Genomic DNA, 22,363 nt, shown 5'->3' on the forward strand with positions numbered 1-22,363 from the left:
AGCACCTAGTTTTTAAGATTGCTGTGCATGGAGTACCAGGGGTGATACTTCCAGATCTCTGAGACAGGAAAATCCCTCCCAGTCTCCTGTGGGCAATCCCAGACGAGTGACTTGTCCCTTTGCTGGGACTCCCAGGTGCTCAGCATCCCTGGAGGACCAGGGCATGCAAGGAGCAAGGTGTTCTTTCAGCCCACCTGGTGATGCTTCTCATGGTTCCCCCTGTTGAAGCAAGCCCTCAAGAAGGTCTTATTGTCTCCTTCTCTCCCTGGTTTTCCCAGTGCTTTTGGCAATTGCAGGTTGGCCCTCCACTTGGACAGCTCTTGAAATGCAGCCACCTCCAGGATGGAGCACAGCCAGTGTTTAACAGTGCATATCAGCAGTCCCCCCATTTAGAACAGCAAGTTTCTAACTTGGATCAGAGCTTCTGGATCAGCCTCCAATTATTGCTAAAACAAATTATTCCTCGAGGGGAGCTTGACTGGGCTGTGAAAGGAGGTATATTGTAGGCTGCCAGCAGCAGGAGGGAATTGGTCCTAGAGCTCCAGGAGACCGTTTTCAAACTTCTTATGTAGAAAGTGAAGAGCACTGTACCCATATGAAACAAGAAGAATTTGGGTAGGCAGAATTTAATTCTCTAAATTGGCATCTGGCCTTGTTAAGTGGGACTATTGCTTTCCTTGAGAAAAGTGCCATGGGATTTCAGCGGTGGCAGCCAGAGCCTCTCTTCAGGCACTGCACCCCACTGCTTCATTTCACAGTTCATTTTTGGCATGAAGGGAAGATTTAGTCACTTATTCATCTCCCAGTTTGCTGGCTGGAAAGTAGGGCTGCCATTTTCTCTTTGGGATTCCTGGATAAAATTGGTTACACGGGAAGTGTGTAACTTAAAGCAGTGAATCAACATGGCTCAGGTTTGGATCAAAAGCTCGTGGGGACTTAAGCTGAGATTAATCACCATGTACAATGTGTACCAGCATGAGATACCCAGTCTACCAGTGTTCAAAATCCTACACAAATGGTGAAATCCTCAAATTCTCCCCTGGGCAACATTTCCAGGAAGACAAGAAGTTAATGTCCAAAACCAAACTTACTAGACACATGTGCCATGGCTCTCTACCACCAGCCTCTCTGCAGCATCCCTCAGTGCCTCATTGCTTTTGTCAAAAATCTATAGCCATGGGCTTAAAGAGGGATCCTGTTTCTCATTACCTTTTTGACAGTGCATATTTGCATATAATTTGGACAGGTATTTCTTCTCCTAAAATTAAGTGGTAATGGAAAAATTAAATGGTAACTGGATGGTTTAAGCAGCCAGTTCTCTAGACACAAAGCCTTTTAATTATGGACAAGAGCAATTGAAGAATATTAATGCAATGAGGTTACTCTTAGGCTTAAAGAAGGCCTCTTGATCCTTAATACTGTTGCAGTTACTGAAATGTCAACTTATTGCCTTGCAGTTTTTTGCAGTTGTGAGTTGTGCTCAGGAGCTGTCAAAGGGGTTATACTGCAGTTCTTGTGAGTGAGCCAGCTTTATTTAAAGCCCTATCTACAAACAAGCAAGTCTAGTTCTCTACCTGCCTTTTTGGACGAAGATCCAGGTTTTCTTGGTCTTCTATATGCCTGGTGGGTACTGCTGGCAGGCCAATGCTGAGAACATAAATCATAGTGGGAATAGGGAAAGGTGAGGAATTACTGGAGGGAAGAGTATTTAAATACCATCTTTCTTGCTAAGAGGTCAAAGGACTTCTTCCTATCATCAGCTGAAATGTGCTGGTTCATTTTCCTATGTGGGATAGTGCAGCCTTGGAAATGGTGATACTGAAGATGAGGAAAAAGATGTAATTATTTTCCTTGGTAGTGCATATCTGATGATACTGAACATTTCTATCTGTTTGGTAAGTGAAAGTAAGTGGGTAGGCAAAATAAAACCACTGTGGAATAAACTGTCAATTACTTACACACTGTTAGCTGAAGGTGAAGAAATCCAAATGTTTTGAATGGCTGTGAGGTGGAGGGAGACTTTTCTAGTAAGAATATTACTTCATGCCTGCATGAAGGCAGGCATGACCTAACAGGGTTTAATTTAATCTAATGAAAATGGTGGGATGTTGAAAAGAAACTGAAATGATTTCCCCAGTCTGATTGATTATTGCCAGAGATGTTAAGGATCCTGGAGACATCCTGAGGTTATTGCTTAGCCCTTCCTTGTGTCTTTTTGAGCCAGCAAGCAGCCAAGTGCTGTGTGTCAGTAGGAGCTCATGCCAAACAGCTTTTTGTTTTTGAGAATGGTGTAAGAATGCCTCGAATTTCTCAAAAGAAAAAAGTTCCCTTGGTGTAAATTAACTTGCTAACGCTAGTTATTTGAAATAGTTTGATTTTCCTTCTGAAGTTTTTGGAAGATTCTGTAACTTTTCAATGGTGAGACAAGGGATTATTTGCCTTGTTTTATGTGCTGTAGAAGATTTCAGAAGGGCTGTAGGCATAGACCAAATGCTGTCTTTTGTCAAAATATATGAGGAATCTGTAACAGCTGCGGGGTTGCCGTTTCTCCAGTGTCCTGAGGAGCTCATGGGCTGCTGTTGGTGGTTAACAGTAGTTTTCTGTCACGATTGCTTAGGCATGTGGACAGAGTGGACCAGGAAGGTCTGAAGGACCAGGCTCCACTGCTCACTGTGTCTCTGACAGTCATGTCTCTTCAGTGGCAAGGCAGGTTTCCCAGTTTCTCTTGCTGTTTCATCTCAACTGGATGATGCTGAAGTGTGCACCATGAGTGTGCATATGCAGGGAATGGTCGGACCTCTCTGTGAGTTGAGAAGCTCTTCTTCACTGCAGTCCACTGGGTCTGACAAGGAGAAAACCAAAGTGTATTAGAGAAGCTGGTCAGTGATACCTGCCCTGTTTAGGTTGATGAACTTCTCACCCCGTGTGAATTATTTACAGCATCTGCAAAAAAATCTTTTTTTAGCCTGGGGTCATTGCAATGAACGTAACAGAGATGTGCGTGGGTTTCTCTCTTAAAAGCTCTTTCATTTGGTAATACATGGAATAGGTTTGTTTTGTCAATAGAGTGCACCAGTGCTGTGGATTTAGCAGCTTCCTTCACAGGGGGAGGAGTCCACCAGGCTTGATTTTGTGAAGGAACAAGACTTCTTCATAAATCTTTCAGGAGCTTGGCACCATTAAGATGCATCACACAAATGTGTTTGAAGTTAGCCATTGGTTTTCAAAAGGCTTTAGGATGGACTGATAGACAGTCACATGCAGTAGAACTAACCTCAGCAATGTGGGAAAGCTTTGCAAAGTGAAACACTCCTTTGAAAGCACAGTTCTCCTCCCCAGGAAGAGCCGAGGAGAGAGTCAGATGGAAGTTGACCACCCTGCTGGAGAAAATGCTAGCATGGGGTTGAGCCCTCAAATGCTGAAACCAAGAGACAAGAAAATCCTATCTGCAGACTATCAGTCTCTCAGAGGGTGTACATTGGCAGGGAATATGTTGGTTGTTGTAGGTGCTAGGGCTGGTGGTTAGACTATGCATCTGAGAGATGGGGTTCTTGAGCCTGGCAGGGCTGAGGAGTCCCTGTTAAGCCAGGCAGCTCCTGAGCCTGATGCTTTCTGCTGTAAAAAGGGGATCCCAAAGGCATCAAGGCAGGTGGGATTGTTGCTGTTTCCTGTAGGTACCAAATGGGATTTATTGTTTTGGCATGAGTCTCTCTGCTTGGCACAGCAAACTTTGAAAGTCAAGCCATCCTCACATGTAGAGGAAGAAGTCTCACTTCACTCTTTCTTGCATATCTTACTGGGTGTTAGGCTCCATTAAGCCTAATTACTCATTCCTGGGAAGGTGCAGGAAGATGAGCAGAGCAATCTCAGCTCCAAGGTTCCTCTGCACTACCAAGTGGTAACCAAGCAGAGGCGTGGGAAGGAGAGGGAGTGCACCCTCTTCAAAGCAGGAGCACTGGGATGGCACTGGATTTCTGCTGCTCGTTTTATATCCAACTCCCTTCACAACTGAAATAAAGAAAAGTCTAACCAGGCTTTTTTGGTGATGATGGACTTTCTTGGATGACAGCTGAATTCAGATGCTGCCACAGGTTGGTGTTCTAAAAAGCCCCAGCGGGTACACAAGTCATTGTTATTTTTTAAACTGCCCTTTTCTACAAATCAGCCCTATTGCCCCCTGTGAGCTTTCCATAACACTTACCAAGAGAAACAGCTGCTTTTAACTTTTACACCTACTGAGAAGGAGAACCTAACTGGTCCGATAAAACTCCCTAGCTGAGCTTCTCCAAACAAGACCATCCAAGGCTGAAAGCAGTTGACACTTTTGGGTGGTTCCTGTGGGAGAGGGCCTGGGCTCTGGGGTGGGCTGGGTGGGCTGTGGAGGGAGGCACTTGGGGACAGGGAGCAGGCACGCAGTGTCTGGGGATGGCCAAGGCATACACCATAGAGCAGGTACAGCATGGAGCATCTCAGCTTGTGGGCCTGTGGGCACCAGCAGACATGGAGCAATGCTGGGCACACAACTGGAAATTGAGTCTGGAAGGTGGGGGATGAAGGCTCCCCTTTGCTTTAGCCCCAGTGCCTGGCAGGCAGTGCCTAACCTCATGCAGTGCCAGGCTGGAGGGAAATTTTTCAGGAGGTGAAGGGATGAGGTCCTGGACACATTGGCAGAACTCCACCACTGCCTTTATTGCCTACATATTCAGAGTGTTGTTCAGGCCCTAAATAAACCAGATAGCTTCCAGTGACATGAGGATTTAACAGGGCCTGATAATGCAGGCCAATTAGACACATTTATTTAGTGCCTGCATTCCAAGAGACACTGCAGACTCCTGATGCAAAACTTAACTTTTCTTTTAAGCACTTACCTAGACATCAGATGCCTTTTTGGTGGGGGGAAGCTCTTGCTGAGGTCAGGCTCCTAGCTGGGAGTTGGAGCCTGGCACCTCTAGTGCCAGGACCCAGGGAAGGGTTGTGAGTTTGGAGGCTGTGTCTATTTGAGAAAGTCTGTGAGGAAGAAACTTCTTGTGAATTGCATCTCTTCAACGTCATGGGCATTTGTGACCCAAAGGGCCCCATTTTATCACTGTGGACATTTGTATCTTGACAAAGGTCTGGGCCCCCACAGCTGTGATGAGTGGTGGCTCCAGCAGTCCAAGATGTGCCCGTGACTCATCGAGAAAGCTTTGCTGCTGGCAGATCTTCCATTTGTTTTGTTGACTTCCTCAGACAGCTTTGACTTCAGAGTCTATTTTGTTGCTTTCAGCATCGTTCATTAGCATTTTCCTTCCCACTGTGGATATATATAAAGATGTCCTTTCATTGCCTCTCAAGTGTAAACATACTAGGGTACTTCTTGCAAAGGGACTTTTATGTATTTATAAATCGAGGTCATTGTGGTACGAGTGGTTACTTGAGTGCACTGTGTTCATGGCCACTGTTTTATTTATATACAGGGCTACATTATTGCATCTGCAGAATGGCAAGTAGCTAAGGCTTCTTGTGCCACTAAGGCAAAATAAAGTGAAGTAATCAACAGAGCACGAGCTGCTCATGACAGCCCATAAGGAAACTGAATTGCTGTGCACATTTGTTAAAGGGTGTCTATGTAATGATGTGCCCAAACCACAGACAGCTGGAGTGGTCTGGATAAAGAGCAGGGTATTTTTGCTCCATGGCAAGTACAAGGTGCTGTGGGGCAGATTCTCTGCTCTCACTCCTCTGGGAATGGAGTGGGCTACCTCCTGCCACCATCAGGCATCCCACCTGGCATGGGTAGAATCCCTCTTGAGGCACAGCTGTAGCATTCCCTAACTCAGGGACTGCAGTCTGCTTTTCCTATTTAGCTGTGTAGAGAGACTTTTCACCCACCAAAAAATCACTGTGCAGCTTTTAAATCACTCCTCTGTTGGTGTCACTTCATGCAAAGGGTGCATTTATAGGCCATGGGATCCATCAGCATAATGTCCCATGACGTGAAAGCAACACTATCCCAAATACAAGATATTTTGTTTTAAAGACAGAGGTTCTTTTTATTTGCTTCCTGGTTTCTGATATTTGCTGCCCAGATATGAGGTATTGCTAGACATTTAGTTTTCAATGAAAGCTGAGATACAGATTCAGTTCCTGCACTGTATTTAAGAAGAATCCCAAATATCGTAAGATTTATACTGAGCCAGCAACACTGGGAATGAAAATACCATTGTGATGGAGTATATTATGGTACATCTATGAAAGAAGTGCTGTGGGTTTTCAGTCGATTACCTCCTACTTATTCTACAAAATAAGAAATTTGAGTTAGTGCATCCACTAAAGAGCTGCTGATGTACAGATCCAAGCCTCCCACCCTCTGCTGTCATAAGTGGTGTTGACAACCAGGAGAAGTCATGCTGTCTGCCTAACACTGTAATGCTGGGGTTTGACATATTGTTGGTAAAACACATACACAGAGACAGACTTAAATGGAAAGTTGGAGGTCACCTATGAGGCTTGCAGGGTATGGGTGGATAGATTCTGCTACCATTGCTCCACCAAGAGAGTTTGTCACCCTGCGTGTGGTGGAGCTTTCTGCTGGCAAAGGCCTCTCTGTGGAAACAGGAACAGCATCATCTATCAAAAAGGATGTTCTCCTGAGCCTCATCGATCTATTTATCTCCCTTGTGTAATCACAACACAGCTCCTTGGCAGGTCCCTTGTGCACAGCTTCTTCCAGCACTTTTGGAATAGGAGGAGAAATAGACTTGATGAATCTGCAGGCAGCAATTCCTCTGAGAGGGGGAAAGGAACTGCCATTCCCTGTTTCATCTGACAGAGGAACTGGCCCAATAACTAAAAAGCTGACATAAGATGTACCCATGTCAACCAAGACTGTCAGGCAGCAGAACCAAAGCTCTGCTCAGTGTCACCAGGGCTTGCAAAACTGCATTGTCAGATGCACACGCATGTCAGCAAAACTGTCATCTCACTCCTGCCTACATGCTTCCCCTGCATCATTAAAACTAAACAGTTTTTTGGTTAAGGAGGCCTCTGTCTGCAGTGGCTGGGGCTTGCTGGCAGAACCACAGGTGTGAAAGCCCAGTCAGGTTTGATGTGCAAACCACGGTCTATTTGTAGACATGATGCTGCAACCCTGGGCCAGACCCATTGGTAGGAAAACTGCCTGGAAAAGTCCAAGGAGAGGTAAATGCAGGAAAGATTGTACCTGTTCATGGTAAGTGGGGCTGGGAGGCTGGCAGCAGAAGGGTGCAGACACATAGCAGCTGTATGAAGTCTGTGTGGCTCCAGCAACGTGCTGACACCCAAGACAGATTAGGATAAATCAGTGAGGTTAATAACTGAACAGGGAAATCCTGCTGGGAAACATGTCCTTGACCTTATTATGCAGCCTCGAGCAGAGAATTGGTATTTGTATGGCATCCTGCATGCTATAATGACGGGTTTGTGTTTTCTTGAAGCAGAGCTTCCAGTGTCTGAGATGGAGGGATGGGGTTGTTTACTGTCTTGGCAGCACTGAGACCAGGCTCACCCTGCTGCAGGGCACAGCTCTGAAGTTGCTGGGCACAGCCAAAGCCATACGGGGCAGCCACAGGGAGCAGCTGGGAGCCCACAGCCCCTGGAAGTTACTGATAGGGCTCATGTTTAGCATCAGGGTTTTCAAGTAGCCATAAAAAGAAATGTTTGTAACGTTTTAGAGCCTGAGCAGGAATACTGACTCCATTGAAATCAGCAGCATAACTCCCCCTGAATTCCATACAGACAAGATTTAACTCTGTCAACTCAGGGTTATTGATTTCCTTGCTGTGATTGTCTGTGCTGGAACTACAAACATCAGTCACGAGTATTAAATAAGGACAGATAAAAAAGAAAAACTGAAAATTAGGAGAGGGAAGTCTGCATCTTATCATTAATGGTTCCCATTTGTGCATTTCATTCTTCACTCTCATACCAATGAAGAAAAAAAACCAAAGAATTATCTCAGATATGAATAATGGAATTACAGGGAGCCCAAAATGCTAGTTTTCACTGAAAATTCCCAGTCCAGAGTATCATCTTCACTAAAAGGAAATCAATGTCACCAGTTTGGATGTTTCCCAAGGAATGTGCTTTCCCTATCTGAAAGCATCTTGTATTCACAAAACCTCTGACAAGTAAATGTGATCAGAATGACATTGATTTAAATTGGGGAGAGGTGCAGGACCTGACTGGGGAGAGGTGCAGGACCTGATAGTTGGGTTTGCTTGGTTCATATCTGCTTAATATTTTAATTTTAGGAAAGCAGAAAAAAGTCCATATGTTCCTGAAAGGGAGGGAGGGGAAAATCACAACACTTTTAAAATACGTTACTACTCATTAGCATCCCTCATCAACCTCAACACTTCCACACAAGGGGTGTACTGCTCACCAGCTTTGCCCTCTGACCACTTCTCCCAGTTAACCTTCTCTCTTATCAAAGTCTTCCAGCAAAAGATGCTGGAATATCCTCGGGAGGGAGCATTTGCAGGGTGGCAGTGTGGTGGCTTGGGGCTGCAGCCCGTGATGTCTGGCACCAGCACATCCCTGCTTTCACCAGACACCGGCAGCGCCGGCGCTTTGCAGGATGACAAGCCACAAAAAAAGCACACTGCCACCATTCAGCTCCAAAGCAAGCTCTAAATCTCCTCCCAGGCCAGGATAAAGCTTCCTCCTGCTGGATCCTGGCAGCTCTTGAGAAAAGCCAGGCCCTGGCCAGGAGTGGTGCCAGCAGTGGTGGGGCTGGCAGAGGTGGCAGCCAGCGGGCAAAGCCCACGGGTAGGCAAGCTGGCAGCTGCCGAGTTGCTCTTTCCAGGAGACATGAATCCTGGTGAAATAAACAGGAAACCCTCATCAGCCAGAGCATATTAGCCTCATCTTTCCAGAAGAGCAGATTTAGGGAGAGGAGGCTGTGATGACCATAAAGGGTGCTGGCAGGCTCGAATGCTGCCTCTTGCCAGGTGCTCCGTAACATCTCCTGACAAATGGTGGTCACCCTTTGCTGCTGTACACTTCCTTGCTGTCCACAGGAGTCTGGTCAACATTTTGGGTGGCATGGGTGTTTAACAGCATGACAGCAGTGTGGTTTGAGGAGGTTTTAAGCCACTACTGGGAGCAGTGCATTGAGGCATTAGACTGTGTCACACTCTCAGACACTCAAGTGACTTATTGAATGCTGCTTATAAATACTGTGGTTCATCAAGCATTCAGTGGTTGTTCAGTGAAGAGCTATTTAACTATTTAGAAAGTGTCAACTATAAGTTGAATGTACCAGCGAGTAATACATTTGTCAAAATTGTGTCATTTTATTCCAGTGGTAATTATATGCAATACATGCTGTTTCTGATGGCTCACTCTAGGGAGCTAGATCAACAGCTGCAAAACAAATTTCCTCAAGAAAACTGGTTATTTTTATCTAGTGCTCTCAATTTTCATCTTGAGCCAATATTTACCTGTTCAATCAGACCAAAGTTAAAATAAAGACCAACTAATATGTATTAGTTTAAACTTCAGAAGAAGCCCCCCACTTCTCTTTCTTTCTTATCTTGTTTTTCTCAACTGTTAGCTTGGTGTCACTAATGGCCACACCTAATCTCCTGGGACTGATTGGAGCCACATACTTGGAAATCTGAGCTTTATTTATTAAAAAATACACCCATTCTGAGTGGTGAAAGGTTAATGAAGAATCCCCTACCTGAGCATTGCCTGCAGGACTGCCAGTCCCTGTGCTGTGTGCTAGTGGCACCAACCTCTGCTTTAAGTTATGGCAAAATGTCACTTGACACCCACAGGGTCTGGATTTCATCTGAAAAGGGATATAGGGGATCATGGCGGGGGGGGGAGGGGTGTCACTTAACACACACTGGGGTGGAGGTGGATTCGCTGCTCCCGCCACTTGCAGAGGAGGAAGAATACCATGAAAATCTGGTGTGTGCTCCCAGAGGATGCTCCCATTGCCATCCCACCCACAGAGAGAGCTGGCTAACACCCTCCTTTCTGCTCCCCTTGCTGTGTTTCTCTGCCCAGGTGATATACCGAGCCCTGTCACCACCCTACACCGCAGAGGACCCCTACAGCGCGGAAGCCCAAGCGCAGCTGAAGATCACCAACCTGCGGGTGCGGCTGCTGGAGCGGCAAGGGTGCCCCTGCCTCCTGCCCAGCCCAGCCCAGCAGCCCCTGCAGCCCCCACCAGCCCTGCACTATGCCATTTATGACTTCATCGTGAAGGGCAGCTGCTTCTGCAATGGCCACGCTGACCACTGCCTCCCCGTTGCCGGATTCAAGCCTGTCAAGGCGGCTGGTGTTTTCCACGTGGTATGTACCCGGGCCCAAAAATGTCTGCACCGCAGGAAAGCAGAGTTTTAAAAGTAGTAAGGGTGGTATAAACTATGGTTTAGGCCCAAGTATGTGGTATTTAACATGTGATGCTCTTGAAGCACAGTGAGCAAAAGCGGTCTTTACAAAGGAGATGGTCTTCGTGTCAGGCTGAAGCACTGGGCTTCCCTTGTGCATTGGTGTGGGGTCCACCAGGACTCTAATCCTCCCAGGGTGTTCCACAGTAGATTATTTTTTTCAGGTGGGTTGTTAAAAAGATTAAAATTGATGACTCTTTTCTTCCCTCGGACACTAACTTGCGATAACCCAATATCTAAAGGATAATAAATTCAGTGCACTTTGATGACAAAGGAGAGATTCTCCAGAGGTGCTGGAGATTTGGGATTGAAATTGCCTCTGGAGGATCCCCAGGTATTGTGTTGGGTCCTGAACTGAGGGGCCAAAGAGGTGGGTTTTGGCTCCCACTCCCAGGCCTTCTATTGCACTTTGCAGTACCCTTCTCCAAATAAAACCCCTGTCCTCCAGTTTCAAGGGGACTCACATCACAAGAGCTCTGACCTCAAATCCTCTGGGACCTACCAAGACCTAAACCTCAGTCCCCCAATGTCCTAAAGAAGTGAGAGCCACCAGCCTCTTGGTTGGGAAGGTGATGGGCACAGTAGTAGCAAATTCATCTGAGACCTGCCTCATGGCATGCCTGTGCCCTGCCAGCCCAGGGACACTCATGCCCCCAGTACATCTTGTCCTTTCAAGTCCCATTTTGTCTCACTTTGAAAGTCCTGGATTTCTTGGCAGAGGTGCAGCAGGGAAAGCCCTGAGAGTCAAACATACTGTGCTGAATAATGCTAGAAAGGGGAAGAACACAAAAAAACCCATAAGGTAAGGAGGTCTGGCATCTGTCCAGCTCTTTGGGGAACTTTCATTTCACTTAAATTATGGTCTCTGACATGAAGCAGACAGCATGTTTCCCTGCTAATAGATCAGTCTTGCAACATCTTTGAATACACACCGGTTTGAAGGTGTGCACCACTGTGATTGATCAGGCAACAGCACTGTAGCACTTGTAGAACAAGTAGCACTGCTCCGCTTGCCACAGATGTTCCCTGAGCAAAAGTCTTTGCAAGGAGCTGTTTCCTCAGGATTGTTTTGGTGGGATAGAATGGCACAGGAGTGTGCCCCAGAGCACCACTGGGAGCTGCAACAGCGCCTGCAGCCAAAGACGCTTCCGGTACAGATATAGCCTATGGAAACCATAGTGTGCAGGTAACAGGTGGTGCTGTGGGAAGGAATCAAGTGCCAAAATCCAACTGAAAACCAAAGCAAGAAATAGCAACAAGCTCCTGTGTCGGCCCCAGGGGGACTGGAAATTCAACTCTGGTTATAAATATGTATGTGGCAGGAGTCCCAAAGGTGACGTTCTTCAGTGAGGCTGACTCATTTTACTGTACCATGCAGCTTATTCCACATGTCCCATAAGGAATGTGCTGAGGTAGGGGCAACAGAGCCCCATGGTTTTCAGGGACCATCAGGGAGTAAGATGAAGTTTCTTCTCCCAGTACCACCTTTTCCATCACAGGACCAGGGCAGCTGGAGCTGCACCCAGACCGTGCCAGGCTCTTGCCTGGCACAGGGCTGCAGCAATTTGGGAACTACAGTGGCAGCCAATTTGTGCATACCATATAAAAATATAAAGACTATAAAAACCGGGGTGGGGCTTACCAGTGTGTCCCTTCAAGATGGGAAAAGAGGATAATGTCCAAGATCATAGCAAGATCCCTGTGTGAATGAGCATAAAAGGGACAGAAGGTTGCAGGGTCTGTGGCTGCTTAGCTGAGAGAAGTCACAGAAACTTCTGAAAAGAGAGTAGGATTTCAGAGAGGGAGTGTTTTTGTGTATTTCACCTGAAAAAGTCACATTGAAAGGTAATTCTGAAGAATTACAGTCATTCATGTGTGAGATGCGGACTTCAATCTTATTTTTAGGTAGCTGTATCTATACAGGGTTTTAGCAGAACCTTCACTGTGAAACTGAGGCCAGCAAAAGCTGGGAGACACATTACCATTTACCAGTATGATTATAAAATCTAGCTCAGTTTTTATGCTTGCTTAGATCAGAGCACTCCTGAAGAATATTCACTATGGTAGAAAGCTAACATCAAAATTTAAGCAAATGTAAGACCCTTTAAATGAAACAAAAAACTTTCCCGAAAGAAGTACCTGCATATTTTTTAACCTCCTGCTTGGTCTTGGCCCAAAGGCAAAATCCTAACTGCAGATTTAGTTTCAGTCCCTTCTGGGCCAGGGATAGGCCCAAATGTGATATATTTGTTTTTCTCTTGGGCTGCTCTGGGCAGTAAGCTGGGGCATCCTCTCAGCACTGGGTGTAGCTGCCAGGTCTCGAGAAGATCTTGCAAAGTGACCAGCAGCATTTCAACAGTCTCATCCAAAGAGGATCTGTCAAAGCTGTAAGGGGATGCTGCTGGCTGCCACTTGGGCAGGCTTGGTGCAGGGACTTGTCCCTGGGGGCCAGAATGCTCCACTTGACTCTGGACATTGGCCCAGCTTGCTGCTGCAAGATTCCTTTTATCATATGCATTTTTTTCTGAAGGATTGGGCCATCATGTGCTGGCAATCTGGCTGTTTTGAAGAAAAAATATCCTGAGTGGCTGAAGGGAGGCTGGAAGTCCAGCTCAGCCAAGAGAGAATACTGACAGGGGACATCCTCAGGGTGTTGGAATGGGGTTTCTCCATGGGCAATGAGAGGCTGCTTCCACCCCAGCAGAAGCAGTCACTGTGTGGATACCACAGAGCAACACTTGCCATTGATTACCCAGGCCACCCTTTCTGCTAAAGGAGAAAAGAATTTATGTAGAAAAGCTCGGGGTTTGTTTGAGCATTAGAAATGCCATGTCAACCCTTAGGTGTACTCTGAATATCCAGGTAGGTCTCTGGCTCTGGGGGAGATTATCTCTCCATGAGCTGCAGGTGAAGCCTGCAGGGAGGACTTATATGCCTTCCAATGATGGCAAGGGCTGCTCCATGTGTATAGTATCCTGACCATATTGTTATACTTGTTATACACTTGTGTGCAACAGACAGCTGCCAGGGTGACACAGAAGCTTTTCCTTCTCTTCTCCTCTCCTCCCTTATTTATTCAAAGGGTCACTGCCCAAATCTCACCAGCAACAGCCCAATGCATGACCAGGAAAAGTTTTGCATGGACAAACACACTTCACACACTACCCTGCAAAGCAATCAGATCAGTTTGTGGCCTGAATTACATGGCTAAGCAGTCCTGTGAATTGAGAAACAGATTCATAGACACAGGAGAATCCTGCTGATCTTCAGTGGCCATAAGACACTTTCTTCAGCTGATGTGTGGCATAGAAGTTTCTCACCCCTTGCCAGTACCTCTGTGCACAGAGCTATTGCAGTGTGTGCTTGGCTCCTTACCACATGTAGTGTACTCATGGCCTGCTTTCCACTGGTGCAAGAGTTGTAAAAGAGGAGATTGGCCTAGGGATAGGTAGAATCTTGTGATTTAGGACTCCAAAATAGTGAAAGCAAGCCCAGAGATTATATCACCTGGGATGTGTAGTTCTGTCTCAAGGTGAGGGCAAAAGTTCATCCTTCTCCCTCACTGCAAAGTCCCTCAACAGAGAAGTGGTTTTTATGGTTGGCCTGTATTGCCTGTGTTAGAGGGATGTATCCTTGCTGAGGCTCCTTCCTTAACCTCTGTGAGCTGAGATCCCGTTTTCAGCTGGTGACTTCATTATCTCATTGATAATCCAGCGTTATCAGCTATCTGATGTTTCCAGCTCTCTCCTTCCTCTCTTCTCCTGCACTCCCACTAGTACAGCCCTGTCTGCACATCTTTCACCTCCAGTGAACAGAGTCAGAACAAAGTGGTCTGGTTTTATCCTTCCTTTTGTTCTCTTTTTCCCTCAGTGATAGATATAATAATGCAATACAGCAGCTATCTGTGCTCTGAAGAAAAACTAGAAATTAGAATCTGTGCAGGAAGAAGCTTCAACAGACTTGAGAAGTGCCCAGGAAGCCATGTGGTGTGAGGCTGCTGCTGTACTGAAATGGTACTGCTGCCATTACACTTGCACACTTCTTTAACAGTCCAGGTTGCTGTGTTAGTGTAAATCAAGGACTTTTCCAAGAACTGCACTTTATTTTCTAGGCCAAACAGACAAACCAGTTCAGGAACTTGATCAGTGAATGCATCTGAACTTTATTTCTGGCAGCTGCCTGAGAGGCACCAAGCACCAGAGATACCTCACCTCATTTGAGGCATGCAGTGGCTGTACCCAAGTTATCCAGCTGATCTCCCTGGGCTCCTTCCCATCTCCCTGGGATAGAGGGGAAACACTATGGTTGGGATCTAGGGTAGGCTGAACTACCATGCTAAAGCACTTCTGTATAGTTGGGCAGGGTGAATATTCCTTCCCTTTCCCATGTGGTCAACCTGGTGACTGTTACACATTGTTATCATGCCATTGACATCAAAAGATGCTGAAGGTCTTTTCCAGTGCCACTGACAGAAGCCTATTGTACAAGGAATTAAAAAAAGAACACCAGACAGCCCCCACAGCCTGGACAACAAGCTTTGTGTTCTTTCACAAGAACAAGATAGGATATGAGAATTTTCTCATGCATAAATTTGGTTGTCTGGTGGTTTGGGAAAGAATACCTCCCTGCATGCTGACAGCAGCCAGTAGACTCTGGTTCTAAAATTGGAACAGTGGCTCAAGTGCAACAGTTTAAAATCCATCATTAGAGACTCAGCATGAATGCTATTATCTTCCTTTAGGCTGATATCATGCCTATTTTCCATTAAAATTAAAAAAAAAAAAAAAAAAGAGAGAGAGAAAATACAATTTTACAATATAAAATACAATTTTAGCAGTTGCCAAAAAGAAACTATTAAAAGCAATTGCCCCTCCCAGCTATTTAGCCTATTTATGCTATCAGGTCTTTGCAACATCGATTTAGTGTGCATTTGTGTTGGACTCTATACATGTGGGTGAGTTCTTGCAAGATAAATAAATTTATAACAGGTGACTGAAAGATTTTTTCCCTGAAAGCAGCATTTCTTTATCAATGCTCAACATTTTGGAACATTGCAAGTGTGGGGAAAAATATTTTATAGGATTCGACTAAAGAAAAAGAAAATAAAATAAATAGAAAACCAACCCACAAACACACATATTTGCAGTGTGAAAGGAAGCAGTGAAAGGTTATAATTCAGCAACAAAAGGCTCTGGAAGGAAGCATGCCCTAGCAACTGTCTTTGTATAGAGAAGTCAGTCGCTCATTTATCTTGCAGAAGTCAACTTTTCTAACACTGTTTGCATTGTGCCCCCTAATGACTGACACTGTGACAGGGGCTGCAGAGCTAAGCAGGGAAACAGTGTGAAAGTGGACTGGGATGTAAAGACCCCATGACAAAATGAAAAATGGTACGAGGAGGATTTGCTGCTTAAATGAGTCGAGAGCCGTGTGAAGGCTTAAAGAGGTGAAACACACTGGGGACTGTGTTGTGTACTTAGTGATGCTCCAGAATGACCCCAGTGGGTATGCCTTATGGTTAAATGTAAATTGAGGTGGATGAATAGGGAGGAAAAAATGTGCTTTTTCCCTTGCCGATGCGTAGGGGTCACATTCACAAAGGTGCCAAGATGCTGGAGAAATCCTTGAGGCCGGGTGCATCGTTTCCCTGCCCTACCTTGGGTCTCAGCAGAACTGCTGGGCTGGTTTCTCAGCCACAGCTTCTAGCTGCTCTCCATCCTGATGGGAAATTTATAGGGTATTTTGCTCTTGCATCGGGCCTTCCTACAACTCTTACAGGCATAAATTTGCCCAGTGTAGCCAGACTGTTGAGTGTTTTTCACCTGCTGTCGTTTCAGTTTTCCTTCTATTATCCCTTCTTCTTGTCCTGTTTCAGCTGTCAAACTACCTTTTTTTTTTTTTTTTTTACTAAAAAAAATACCTGTCTGTTTAAGGACTGCAAGAAAGGGCTTGCTGATACTCACTCCTTTTGTTGTTTCTGGTGCATAAAAATCTTTTCTGTTGTGTTGGAATTATGTAGATGAAAAAAGAGATTTTCTTCAATGGGATAAAGCTAGTATGGAGAGATGTTTCAAGCAGATCTGGTCAAGTTGGTAATCATTATAATGCTATTGAAAGAGAATAAATACATCAGCCTGAGGCAAGTATTTAACACTTTCATTAAATTTCTGGAAAAAAAGGAATAGGGGAAAAGGGTATTAAGTAAACAGCCACATGGAGAAACAAGTTACTGAAGAGCTTGTTTCTCTCCCCTCGCTAAGTTGACCCTGGGCGTTTAACTTTTAGCTTGTTCATTGGCAGATCTCTGCCAGGCCCACAGGAGTCAGGGCCACCACAAGACCAGGGAGGTCCTCTCAAAGGTAGAGTTTTTTGGGGGAGTTGCTCCACTGTTAAGGCTTGGCACCATGGGAATCTGAAAACCAGCTTGCCTTTCTACAAAGCTTGCCCCCAAAAACCGGAGCCAGGTGGCTGCATCCTATAGGGCCAGCTGGGCCACCATATCCTTTGCCCTCATGGATGTTCACCCAGACATGGGTCCTGCTGAGATTACGAGTCCCCAATTCTGCTACAAGCAGGGGTGCACAAGTTTGCAAAGTGCTCATGGCAGCCTGGGCTATAGAACAGCCATCTCAGCCCACATCAAGCTGAGCAGAAGGGTTGCAGGCCCCACAGTGGGATCTGGGCTTGGAAAGGAGCATGTAATGAAGATGATGGCATGTGGTTATCATAAACCTTGGAGGAAAGGAGACTGTGAAATAGGTCCCTTACTATTAGGACAGGGAGTATGTGGCTCCTTCTGACCCGGGCTACAACAGCACCTGCTGAGTGGTCACCACTGGCCCCAGGAGCAGGTTTCCAGCCTTGCCAAGTCAGCTGGAGAGTCTGCACCCACAGACATCTGTGTGCTTGCTATTATGCAAAAGTCAGAATGGTACCATTCTGTTATATTTTAAAGATTTTCAGTCAGACATTCATTTCCTTTCCCCCAGAGAAATCATAGCTGTACAAGCAATGAATACATAAGGAACATCATACCCTGGTCTGCCTTGGGAACTCTCTAAACACCTACTGACTTGATTTGCACCATCTCCAAATCTGGCTTTTTTGCAGTGCTTCTCACCAAAAAGTGCTTCTCACAAACCTGCTATTGCTGAAGCAGGATGAAACACCCCACCACGGACTTCTTTTTTATTATTAAGTTGAAAAAAAAAAGGCCTTCTTTAGTGTTCGCATGCAGATTAAGAAGTTGGCACACAGCTATTCACTGGTTTACTTATTAGCTCTGCGTGCCACATCAGGCTCTTGGGATATCCGTCCTCTTATGGTTTATTTTCACCCAGCTCCCTCTATTCTGGCAATACAGAATGCTCTATTATACAGTGCTTGGGCTTTCAGAAAATGCAGGCTCTTACTCCTTGGGCCATGAATGCTCCTCAGCGGGGTGTTTTGCCTCGCTCTCTGCTGGTGTTTTGGGATGCTTAATCCTTTGAGGGTTTCTTAGGTGCTGCTGAGTTTCACACTCGTATATTATTAAGGCTGAGCAGCTGCTGGGTGATTGATTGAATCCCCAGTGATTCTTTGTGTGGCTTTGGCAAGGGAGAACTGAATTTGAGGGGTGAGGCTGCAGGCTGTGGGCACAGGCAGGGGGAGAACACAACCCCTCAGTAATCCCAAGTGTCCCTGTGTCTGAGACATACCCACATTTGCAAGTCTTCTCCCGTGTCCTTCTTTCTTTGGCATAATGATCTCCAACGCACCAAGGGATCACCTGGCATTGACCACAGCACCCTCTGCCTCCCCCAGGTTGCCTTCCCCTCCTGGTCATGCACATCCCAGGTCTGGTGGATTCCTCTACCCAGAGACCTGGGACAGTCTGATCAGGAACAAGCTGAAGGATTTCTCTGGCCACAAATGTGGCTCATGTTCCTACAACCTGTTTACCACTAATGGCTCAATGGCCAAAGGACTTGCAAGAAACCCATACCAAAAGTGGCATGAAAGTTAGGGCTCTATCAAAATCACCAGAAGATGACCACATGACTAATGCAAATTTAACCAGTTTCTGTTTCTATGCAGGTGGGTGCTTTTAAACGTGTGTGAAGTAGTTCTGTAACACTGGTTTGTGTGTGGACTTTGCCTAAAAAATATAGAAGAGAAATTTCACTGCAGTGTTGATTTAGGAAAGTGAGGCACCTGAGAGTTTGAAGAACATTTTGCAGGTGGTAGCAAAAACGAAAATATGCAAACACAAGACACACTTTGAGGATTAAATATTCCCTCTGCAAATTTGGTTTGCTACTTTTCTATATTTGCTTCTCATTCTTTTCAAATATTAGCACAAATTTAAGCATATTTCAATACAATAATCCAGATAGACTAAGTAGTATCTATGGTGAGACCAACTGCTGTCTGCAATGAGTTCAAAATAGCACAGAAAGCGATGTTATCTCTGTATTTATGCTTTAGCTTAGATGCTTACACATTCTGTCTGACTCCATCTGTATCTGTCCATTGCTTACATAGCCCAGTTGCTGTATTTTGCTTATTCCTGCTTTCACGATCCAGACATTTTAGTAAGGCAGGAAAGGATCACTTGAAGAGTTTTTGAAATATTTTGTTATTTGTGTGGTTGCTGAAAAGTCTTTTAAGGACCTTCAAGGTCTATTTTGAAGTTTTACCTGTACCTGTTACATCTGAGCCCTGTGGAACAGCATCTGACATCTATTCATAAGAAAAAAAATAAAAATCAGAAGGTCCTCATTAGCCAGGAGTGTGTGCAGTATGTATGTGTGCACCTAGGTAACAAGCAGGAGCTGTTTACAACGTGCTCAAGGTCCTCTTCTGTTTTGTTTACTGGTTGGGTTTTTCACAGGAACCCTTTTTGTGGTAAATCTCAGCAGCAAACCATACAGTTAGGAACAGCACACTTGTAAAACCACAGGTTAAACAGAGTGGAAGGTGACATTTTCCAGTAGCAGCTAAAGCTGTGCCCAAGGTCCAGGCAGATCACCAGCTCCCCCAAGCCCCCTCTGTCACTCCCAGTCCCCAAAGCACCTGGTGGCTGGTGCAGCTCCCCAGCTCCATTTGGTTGGTGGCCAACCTGTGGGATGAGCATGGGGCCACTCTGGCAGGACAGGCTGAGGTCTCTGTCTCATTACTGAGCAGCAGGAGAAGCTGAACCACATTCAGTTTCATTGCCTTCCTTTCCCCATCACTTTCCCCGTGACTGGCGGAGGAATGGGTAGCAGGGTGGTGAGGCACCACTCAGATGATGTTTCAGGAAACACAGGGTGCTGATTGTGCCTTCAGCTTGGCCATGCATCAGACATATGGAGAGACTTGCAGCCAAAATGATCTTAGTAAAATTCCACTTGAAAGTTAAGATGTTGAGCAGAGTAAAGCTGAAAGCACAAGGCAGCCACTGAAATAGATATAATAGGCCACCACATTCCACAGGAAAGGCAAGGGCCTTCAGCCTTCCTGGTGCAGCCATAGCTTGATTTCATTTCATCCAGGGGCTGTGGGGCTGCTCTTGCCCTCTGGCTACGTCCTGTTTTCTTTGCATTTGCCAACAGTGTGAGTAATGCTAGCAGCTGACAGGGCAGTTGGCACCGAGTGTGCTACTCTGGCTTTTCATCTCTAATTATCCCATTGCACTAGGCTATTAAATTATCTATCTGTCATTAAGGTATCTGATTATAGTAACTCATGGCCCTTGTGGTATCCTTGGTTCTTCCCTTGTGGGCAAAAATTCTGCTTAGCATGAGTAGATATGTTTCAGGGGCTTGAATTTCTTTTTCTCATACTCATGTTCGTGACAGCTGGCCACACAGAACTGGGTGCTGAGATTGTGGGTGCTACTGCTGCATTGTGGCAAGGGTGTATTTGTGTTTGAGAGGAAGAAAAAGAAAAAGGTTTTACAGTTTTTCCCCAAGGTTGCTTTGAATTTGGCTTTTTTCAGTCTCTCCAAGAAATTCAGTCTGCAGCTGGGAACTCTATGCTAAAGGTCCTTTCAGATATATTAAAAAAAAATATGATTACACAATACCATGACCCGCTGATCCACAAAGATTAATTTGATTGAAAGGGTAACTGCAGAATAGAATATTTGCCTTTGATTGAACTGGACATCAAGGCAGACATCATGCTAGCCCTCTTTCTGGTCTACATAACAGCATCATGCTGGAGCAGTATCTCCTGTACACAGGCAAAGCTGGAGAGTCTTTGGCTTTGCTGTGGGTAATCCTTGCTCTCTTTGCCCTACTAGGTCCATGGGAAATGCATGTGCAAGCACAACACAGCAGGGTCCCACTGCCAGCAATGTGCCCCACTCTACAATGACCAGCCTTGGCAGGCTGCTGATGGCAAAACTGGAGCCCCCAGAGAGTGTCAGTGTAAGTATCCAGCCAGGAACAGTGTCTCCAGAGCCTCTGCTGGAGTGAAAAGCTGCCTCCTTATGTGCTTTTCTCCTTTATTCCCATGAGCAGAAGATACTGGGGTGGTGGACAGGTACTGTGGATGTTTGAGGATTACTTCTGCAGTGCCAGGGAGGGATGCTCTGGATGACTGCAGGCTGCATGGGACTGCAGAGGTCATGGGGCAACCTGTTTCAGTAGCAGCAGCAGTCCAGCCAGAAGGGAGCTGAGAATTAACTGCAGCAGCCCATGAAGGTTTGCAGGCATGCTGTGTGCCATCCTGCTGAGGCTACGATGCTATCAACATTTAAAGTAGCATCAGCCTGCCTGTGTGGGCTGCAGTCATATTCACTGCAGTATGGATAAGAGAAGGGCAGTGAATCCCTGTTTCCACGAGCAGCATTTGATGAGCAGGGTTTGGAATAGATCTCACTTGGCCCTGACTTCAGGGATGTGGGCATCCAGACTTCCTCCACTGCCAGCACAGGAAAGGGGGATGCTTGCCCTCTCTCATGCACCTCCTCACCACCTGTCTTTGCCCTCTGTCAGATGCAAGGAGCATCCTGACAGCACCCATGTGGCAGATGCTGTACTGGGCACTGCTGAGTTCTAAAGCAGGGAAGGAAGGATCCTGCTCCAGCAGAACTAGTCAGTGTGAGAGGTCTCCCTGCACCATTGCTGTCCTAGCACTGGGGAACTCATATTGGAAGTAAAAAAGGTAAATTATTTTTTTCTTAAATACCACCTCTAGAAGCTGATGTGATGGACACTTCATGCATTTGAATGGATAACGGTGTCATAGGTCAGGTCTCCCATTCCAAAACGTGGTCGGGGTTTTTGTGTCTCCTATCTGTAAATCAACACCTTTCACTGCCTTAATGAGTCTTTCTGTTTCCTTTGGCTTCATCTCAGCGTGCAAGTGTAATGGGCATGCTGACACTTGTCATTTTGACATGGATGCATGGCTGGCATCAGGCAATCGCAGCGGTGGCGTCTGTGACAACTGCCAGCACAACACAGAGGGGCAGCACTGCCAGCGCTGCAAGCCGGGCTTCTACCGGGACCTCAGGAAGCCCTTCTCTGCTCCAGATGCCTGCAAACGTAAGTCAGTCACCTTTTACTAGTAAAATGCATCTCAAGTGGGATAGTGTCGAAGGAAAGGTGCAATCTTTCTGCCCCTCGTTGGAGCAGTCTTCTTGCTTCAGTGAAGGACGGGGAGCTCTTTGAATTCCCCTTTTGATTCTGTTCATAAAAAGCAATGTTGTGGTTTGCAGAGCAAAAGCTGTTGACAAATATATCCCAAGGATCCCTGTAGCTTAGGGGCAGGGTAACAGAGATGATAAATCGGCTTTCTCCTGCTATTTTTGGAGAGCAAAAGCTGCATCATGTTTGCATGTTCTCCTTGTTTGGTGATTACCTCAGGGCAACCTCAGAAGCGGGGCGCCTGAGCCAACGGGGGTGCAGCTGATAAATAGCATCACCCCCCACTGCAGGTTCACAGCAGCAGCAGGTGGGGATGAGGGTGAG

General features: G+C 46.0%; 1 protein-coding gene across 1 annotated transcript in view; it reads left to right on the top strand.

Annotated features, from left to right (window-relative positions):
* The window catches only part of NTN4 (netrin 4), a 48,238-nt gene that overhangs the window by 10,758 nt on the left and 15,117 nt on the right, over window positions 1-22,363 (top strand). The window contains exons 3-5 of the mRNA XM_071764921.1: window positions 10,036-10,323; window positions 20,689-20,815; window positions 21,749-21,937. Of these exons, the coding sequence (XP_071621022.1) occupies window positions 10,036-10,323; window positions 20,689-20,815; window positions 21,749-21,937 (604 nt within the window). The remainder of the gene's footprint in view (window positions 1-10,035; window positions 10,324-20,688; window positions 20,816-21,748; window positions 21,938-22,363) is intronic.

The sequence above is a fragment of the Heliangelus exortis genome, chromosome 1, assembly GCF_036169615.1.
Source record: "Heliangelus exortis chromosome 1, bHelExo1.hap1, whole genome shotgun sequence".
Classification (NCBI taxonomy): domain Eukaryota; kingdom Metazoa; phylum Chordata; class Aves; order Apodiformes; family Trochilidae; genus Heliangelus; species Heliangelus exortis.